General features: G+C 47.8%; 1 protein-coding gene across 1 annotated transcript; it reads right to left on the bottom strand.

Moving 5' to 3' along the window:
• Positions 1-1973: 1973 nt before the first annotated feature.
• LOC133144968 (homeobox protein Mix.1-like) lies at positions 1974-7009 on the bottom strand. Its single transcript, XM_061268019.1, has 9 exons — positions 6982-7009; positions 4586-5067; positions 4234-4405; positions 4051-4157; positions 3600-3739; positions 3404-3525; positions 3069-3264; positions 2692-2957; positions 1974-2409 (listed from the first exon to the last, which is right to left on the bottom strand). The coding sequence occupies exons 1-9, from the start codon at positions 7007-7009 to the stop codon at positions 2006-2008; spliced, it is 1917 nt and encodes a 638-aa protein (XP_061124003.1). The 3' UTR covers positions 1974-2005.
• Positions 7010-8227: the final 1218 nt, after the last annotated feature.

The following is an 8227-nucleotide window of genomic DNA, read 5'->3' as shown; positions in this document are numbered from 1 at the left end:
AAACGGAGGAGGGAGACTCAAGAGTAAGGGGTCCAACATTTTTCCTATTCAAGTGAACATACGGCAAAATAAACATTAGGGTACATGCATATAGACGTGCGTGTGTGCGCGACCAGGATGCAGTGCGCCTTGAGCTCGGTTCCTGGAAAACGTGTCATCTCAGGGAGACACAACACATATGTTTCCCTACCAATGTATACATCAATACACAGATTCACACACATCCAGTGCGGCGGTTATGTAACACGCACACACACACACACACGAGGATCCATCCAACGAGTCTTGAAATTAATCAAATTTTGGATTAACCCAGTGCTTCTCAATTATTTTCTGTTACGCCCCCCCCTAGCAAGAAGAAAACTATTCGCGCCCCCCCTCCCCACCGTGACTATCCTAACTTGTCTTGTAAGTCGTAAAATGTTGCACTGTCGCAAACGTGACAGAAGTAACAATGAGAGCGCCACTGCCCCCTGCTGTAGTAAACGCGCAATTACACATTATTCTAGTACTGCCAAAAGCCTGTTCCCCAGGGTCACACGCGCCCCCCCAGGAATAGCACCGCGCCCCCCAAGGGGGGCGCGCCCCACTATTTGAGAAGCACTGGATTAACCGTACCTTGAGAGACCCCTTTGGGAAATTTGGAAAAGGATTTACTTGAAACTTTTGATTTCCCTTTTGAATCATTTTCAGTGAATCTTTCAAAAACCAAGGATTACTGATTTCAAGTTTGTTTTGTTGGAGTAATTGCTAAATAGGTCCGTCAATTGCAGTAGCTATCATCTATTGTCATTCAATGTTTCAATCCTGGTGTTAAATATATATTTAACACAAGTGAGAAGTGCTGATTTCAAAAGTCTCTTTTTAACACGGATGGGGTCTAGCTTTGAACCCACTTACCGAAAAGAGGAAAACCCCAAAATATTATTAGATAATATTCCTGTAAGTCACCATTTTATGGCTGTACATTTTGACAGAGAACATCAAACATAACGAACGGTGCGCTGCCAGCAACCAGAAAGCAAACTGTATTACTGGCTCACGGAATTTTTTTTTTTTTTTTTCAAAAATACCCGCTATAATCTGCACTCTGTGTTTCCTTGCATAGATGCGCATCTGTTCTACCTTTAATTGCCACCTTCCGACACTGCGTCTAGTTGTATCTTTGGAACGTAAACCGTAGGAACTGCCAGCTTTGTTCCATGCTGGACAACTGCTGTGTGTGCGTTTGGATGCACGTGCGTGCGTGGTGATGCTGCAAAGATCTGGCCACAAACAGAAACATTGAAACAAGTTTGCCTTTCTTTCAAATCTCTGTAAATGTTGGTTTAACAGAATTGGGGTAGAATCCAGCATCCCGTGCACACGCACATGCACGCACTCACACATATTTTACTCAAGCCCTCTACCTGTATTCTATACTCTCTCTGTTCACAGCAGAGGAAGTACAGAGGGAAAAGGAGGAGGGCCTGCCTCCTGGCCGAGGCCCCGTGCATCGAGTATTGGGGAGGCTTTGTGCGCGTACTAAATATCATACGACTTCAACAAGCAGCGGTAGGCAAAGTACGGCCTGCCTATCACATAAGGCCCCATTCGTTCGTTAATCCGGCCCATCGAGCTTTAACCTTTAATATTCACAACCGTTATTTATTGTATTCATCGCAGTATTATTTCTGGAATTTCTAGGCTGCAATGATGACATTATGACTCCAAATAATAGAGCATGATTGCAATATTGTGTTATGTTTACTTTCTAATGGCTTTAAAAAGCAAATGTCGACTATGGTTTGCCAGACAGCTGTACCGGTCAAGCACGATTCACAGCGGAAAGAAACAGCGCTCTCTAGCGGAGACAAATTATGCTTTTGAGGAAACTCCCACTGGGCCTGGCCCATCGAACCAGGTCTCAATCGAAACAACTCTCAGGAGAACAAGAAACACATTTATTGCAAGCTTGCGAGCTTGCAGCTCAAACAAACACAAATATATTATTACACAAACAGGCTCAAAAGGGAATGGGGGACAACTCTTGCTGGAACTGGCTGTGAATTACTCGCAGGCTGTCGTACTCAATCTTGACAGAAGAAGGCGCCAGAGGGCTGTGAAGGGAGCCAGGGCTGGCCTGCGAGGGGAGCAGAGGTGCCACCGCCGCCGCCCCCCTCGTTGCCATCGCGCCCTCTGCCCTGAGGCGGGACGGCTGCAGGGTGGACACGGGCGGGAGGGCAGTGGTGCCGCCGCGCGTGTACGGACGCGAGAAGCATGGCGGCACGCCGCCGGAGGAGGACGACGGCGGCACCTGGAGGTCCCGAGCGGCAGCAAATCCGGACGCATAATTGGGAGCGATCTGGCGAACGCTAGGCTGGGCGTACATATTAGCCCAGGGGTACGGCTGGTAGGACGTCATGCCACCTGCACGCAAACACGGAAAATGCTGAGGTTGACTTTTGCCCCCCAAAATTCTGTTCCTTTTATCCCTGCGTTCAGAAAGCTGTGAATGATGAACATCCACTAAAGAGTTTTGCAGTTACACAGCGATGCCACAAGATGATGACAAAGCGCTTCAGATGATCATAAAGCAGCAACATCACCAATCTAGCATGCACAAAACTGCACTTTTCAGAGTTCCTAAAAACAAGAAAAGGAACTTGTGCCTAGGCGAACGGCATTGAGGATAAACCAAATGAAACTCACAGTGGCCGGTGGGCTGGAGCAGGATCGGTCCGCCGCCCTGCGACTGCACGTAGTTGGCGCTTGCCGCGCTGCCAAATGTGAAGTAGGAAGTGGCCATGGTGTCCGTGTTGGGGGTGAGGTAGGGGGAAGGGGTGAGGAAGGCCATTTGGGTGGGCAGGGACGCAGAGGTCGTATGTCCGGGCGGGTACGAGGTCTGCAGCTGGAAGGGCAGCTGAGCGCTACTTTGATGGCTCGGCGCAAGATAGTCGGCCAAGTTCAACAGACAACTGAAAACAACAGACAGCAAATTCTAATGTTCTCCCTTTGTGCTTACTTAGTAAGGTGTCCAGTGCGTGCAGGTGGGTGCATGCCTGTGTGTGTGCGTGCATTGCGCTGACCTGCTGTCTGTCTGCAGAGGGTGGCCCAAGGCGGCTCCGTCGTCCACAAACAGAGGCCGTGGCGGTGGGGGGGTTTCCAGGTTGAAGTTGGCTGCGGCAGCGAGGTGGGGGAGGGGGAAACTAGCTCGCCTCAGTGGGGGAGGGCTGTGCATGGAGCAGGGGCGCAAGTCGGGCTGCTCTCTCATTCTGGACTGACCTTGGAGATGAAACAACAGAGCCATGAAAGCCGTTGGCGGCTGGTTAGCACACCTCCACCATCATTTATATGCATCAGTGGCAGCAAACATTAGTGGACAGCCCCAAAGCAAAACTGGGAGTGGCTTGGGTTAATCTACCTGGACTGGTCGCCAGCAGCTGGCTGAAGGAGGGCCCGCCGTGTGTGGAGAAAGCCGGCGCCGTAGTCTCCAGCGTTGGCATCGTGGCGCCGACGGAGAACACAGGCGCAGACGGCACCTCGCTGAAAAGCGGGCGAGGGATCATCTGTCTGAGCGTGGTCTCAGTCGAGGAAAAGGTCAGCCCGGGCCTGCTCACCTGCTGGCGGTGGTTGCCATGTTGGGCACGGCAAGGAGGTGGGCAGGGCTCCAACTGGCCCTGCCGTGTTGCCCTTCCACTTGATTGGACTGCAAACGTCCTGCTTTGCGCCATTTGGCTCGGCGGTTCTGGAACCAAACCTGACACAAAAGCATGGGAGAGAACCAACATACAGAAAATGAAATTTTATTTCTTTTTACTTGTCACGAGAAGACTTACGGTACTGGACGTGAAAAGGACGGAAAAAGTCGGAACCAGACAGGACAGGCCCAGACATGATCACTAGAGACGTGCACGACTGGAAGGACAAGAGTGGCAGGCAAGAGAGGAATGGAAAAGACTTGGACTGGACGCGATCAGATGCGACAAGAAGCAATTGCTCCGTCCCTACGGGCTCGCAATGATTCTACGGACGCTTGGAACACAGCAAGGGAGGGGCGAGCAGGCACACCATAATCCTCTGAGGTGTGACGCCGACCGATGCGGCGATACCGTTCCTCTTTTCCGCGTCGGGGTAGTGGTCCTCCTGGAAGAAGGCCTCCAAGTGCTTCAACTGACCTGCACACACGCGCGTCAGCAAGCGTCAGACGACACCTACCAATGGCCAATCAGGAAGGAACAATGCGGCTCTCACAGCTGCTGTAAAGCGTCCTTGTCTTCTTCTTAGGCGGCGGTGGTGGCGGCGGCGGCGGAACCGGGCAGCCTTCCACGCTCTCCATCCCGCGAAGCTCTGGGAAGTAGGGGGCCCGGCCTCGAACCCGAGCGGCGTAGCGGAAGGAGCGTCGGGTGGCGCACACCTGCGTGATCTGATACAAATAGACAGACAAGGGAATCGAAATGTTCTGCTCAATTCCTCTAAAGATTTTGAGTGGGTGTACCCTTGACAAGCGTGCCTATCAAATTTCATGTTACTGACTCAATCTGGATTTTTGGACTCCTGTACTTTGAGCTGGGCTTAATTGGAACACGTCTTAACGGCGGCTCACCTCAAGTGGCTCCAGGCCGTGCTGGGCCGCAGTTTGGGGTAAAGAGGGGGTAGGCGGCCTCTTAGTTGCGGCGGGTCGGACGAGGACTTGGTTCTTAGACAACTGCACCACTGGTCCGGCTTCGTACAGAGCCGACCCACCGCAGCCGAGGTAGAGCGGCTCGGTCAGGTCACAGGTCGGCCCGAGTCCAACGGGGGGCTCTTTCAGAGTTGAGTTCCCCGCTTGGGCTTTGTCCTCCACCGCGTCCTCCTGTCTTTTTCCGTTCTTCATTGGGGTGGAAGTGGTCTTGTGCTCAGGACTCTCGTGGTCTGCCTGAGTGACTTTTTTGCGATCCTGGTCTTCCTGCGGCGCTCCTTGACTAGCTTCCTCCCTCTCCTCCCTATCTTGCTCATCCCTGGCTTTTTCTTCTCTTTCCTGGCTTGTTTTTGTCCTCTCCTGACAACCTTTAGTTTGCAGCTCCTTGCAGAGGACACTCTGACAGCCTGGAAGAAACATGTGAGGCGGGAAGCACCTCCAGCCCACCGAGCATCATCACCATCAAAAATCCTGCTTGAGTTCTCAAAATATACAGTAATCCTTGTACTAGGTTCATCTTGTTTTTTCTTTTTCAATTAATTCTCGGAAGAATCCGCCGAAACATGTCAGGTAAATAAACCTAAAACAAATTGTTTGATATAAAAGAACCAGAGAATTAATATACAGTAATCCCTCGGAAAACCACGGTTCATTTTTCGCGGGTTCAGTACATTGTGGATTTTTTCCACCCAAAAATTAATAAAAATCAGAAATATATAAATTAAAAATAAGTTCTAAATTGAGGAATTATAACACAAAACTTGCCCTCACACCAGCAGAAGCCAGGGAGTGCCCACACAATTGCAGTATGTTGTTACCTTGTTATTGGTACCTCTCTGTTAGCTGCTGCCTATTGCTGATCTTACTTTAATTTACACTGCACTGTAACTTCGTTCCTGTTTTATTTGGATTTTTACTGATCTTTAATGTGTTTTGTGTGCCTTGATGCTTTTAACTCTTTTTCTTTGATGCCTTTCATGTTTTGTGTGAAGCACTTTGGATTGCCTTATTGCTGAAAAGTGCTATACAAATAAACTTGCCTTAGAAAAAAAGGTCTAAAAACATATTTACAGTATTGTATCTTGTTATACAAAACTGTTATAATGAAAGAGTTCTAAAAACATTTACAGTATGGACAATTGTACCTTGTTATAAAAACATTAATAAGAGTTCTAAAAACATTTACAGTATGTACACTTTAGCTACATTTACATACGACACGCACCCCCCCCCCACAGAATCATATTTATATTATTTATAATTAATTTCTGGATGTCATTCATACATTAATATAGTATTTACATGTTTGAAACTATTAATGTTCTAATAACATGTGCACTTATAGGGATTAACATACATTTCTTGATACACAAAAAATGTATGTATGTTAAAAATGAGAGGGTGACACTACACGGTTTTTCACATATTGTGAGTGGTCTTGGAACCAATTATCCGCGATAAACGAGGGATTACTGGATGTCACACGACGTTTCTTTCGGCCTAATTAACAGTGGAGCAAAGCAGTTGTATTAAGTAACGAGAACTTTTCATGGACTTTATGTTGACAAAAAGTTGATTAAATGATTCTAAATATATCAGACGGAAAGCAATTCAAGTAACGGGAGGGACTTCATTAGTCATTGAGTTCATTGAGTGTCCCATGTGTCCGGCCCACTGTTAATTATTAGCTCGGCCGGCTAACTAGCACAAAGTGCTCCCCTTCGACTCGAAATACGAGGTCGCTGAGGTTAATTAGACACTTTTGGCATCTTCAAGAAGTCTATCCCGGGGCCCTGGACTCGAGCTTGGCCATGATAGCAATCGTAAACTTTAACTTTGCTGGATTTGGACTTTCTAATCGCTAAATGAAATTGAACACTTGACTTTTTCACGCATGGTTTTCATTTGGTTTTTAGACTTCCTCTGAGAAACTCCGGGTGTCTGGGCGGCATGCTGGATGGAGGCTTCTTCTGAGCAGATGCAGAACTACACAACTTTTGGTTGAAACTCTGAGATAACTCGCGTTTAACGTCACATCAGCAGAAAGAGTGCAGCAGTTTGAGAATTCGAAGCCAATTGGAGTTTGAAGAAGTTTTTCCATTGAGCACAGCTCAAGTGTTCATTAGCTATTTGTGAGCTGCAGCTGTTGTAAAATGCCTTTTAAATCAATTTCTATTGTGTTGTTTTGTATTTAAGAGGTGTTGCAAGTCATAAATGGTCAAATGAAAAGACTCTTCGAAAAAAGAAACGGCAAGCTTGCCAATTCACGAGCACTGTAGCTAGCTGAAAACCCAGATATGTGCAATTAAAATCGGTTTTACCAAAAGGTTGATTTAAGTCTTCATCCATGTCTTCACCGAGGAACTTAAGGGCCGCTGTTATTTAACGAGGCGAGTCGCAAGCAAACGTGATTAATTGGCTACTTTATTGGTAATGTAGGGAGGGGGAGGAGCGGCGCGGCAGCCAATCAGCGAGGGCGTAGCAAGACCAGTAATTTGTAGAAACTTGTTTAGAGTTCTGTCAAATAAGCCACAAATTTGGCACAAAAACATGCGACATGTTAATTTGTTGCACTCACAATGGGCCGATTAAACACATATGCACTACCACAGTCGGCCATCAGGCGGCGTGGTTACGATAAATGCTCCCGTGCATTTCTATGGAGAGGAATCAACATCACTCCAAAATCAGCAATGTGCTAATTGATATATATTTGTCGTGAAGTCACTTATCTGAAAAAATGTGCACTTGTATTTGTCAAATGTAGCTGGAGTTGAACTTAAAGTCCATGTACATGGTGACCAATAATATACCTCATACCTATAAACTTGGGGAAATGACAAAATAGACGTTTCTGTGTAAAGCAGTGCTTCTCAATTATTTTCTGTTACGCCCCCCCCTAGCAAGAAGAAAACTATTCGCGCCCCCCCCTCCCCACCGTGACTATCCTAACTTGTCTTGTAAGTCGTAAAATGTTGCACTGTCGCAAACGTGACAGAAGTAACAATGAGAGCGCCACTGCCCCCTGCTGTAGTAAACGCGCAATTACACTTTATTCTAGTACTGCCAAAAAAAAAGCCTGTTCCCCAGGGTCACACGCGCCCCCCCAGGAATAGCACCGCGCGCCCCACTATTTGAGAAGCACTGGTGTAAAGAAAGACTAGTTGTTGTTTTTTTTAGCCAATCAGGTCTTTTATTTGGAACAGAGGCAGATTAGTGACAAGGCGACAGTGACGCGGTGGGTGGGGTGGGCTGAGTGCTCCCCCCCCCCCAACCGCACACTCACGCAGCCAATGACTCGAAGAACTCAGCCTTAAAAAAATGCAAATGTATAAAAACCAGGAATGAGAAGAGCTAACGTACAAGTCGCCTCCACTTACGCGCGCGCACTCGCACGCATACTTGACTACAAACGCGCGCACGCTTGGAGACAGAGTCACTTTAGAAAAAACAACACGTGTTCAGATCATTGCTGCCTGGCCGTGTGGACGGACACGCTCGGCATATGCGTGCGCGTGTGTTAGAGACATTCGGTTGGGAGCGAGCAAACACACAAGGCGCGCGCAC

Source organism: Syngnathus typhle, linkage group LG20 (assembly GCF_033458585.1).
Source record: "Syngnathus typhle isolate RoL2023-S1 ecotype Sweden linkage group LG20, RoL_Styp_1.0, whole genome shotgun sequence".
Lineage (NCBI taxonomy): Eukaryota > Metazoa > Chordata > Actinopteri > Syngnathiformes > Syngnathidae > Syngnathus > Syngnathus typhle.
This window is presented reverse-complemented; position numbering and strand designations above follow the sequence as displayed.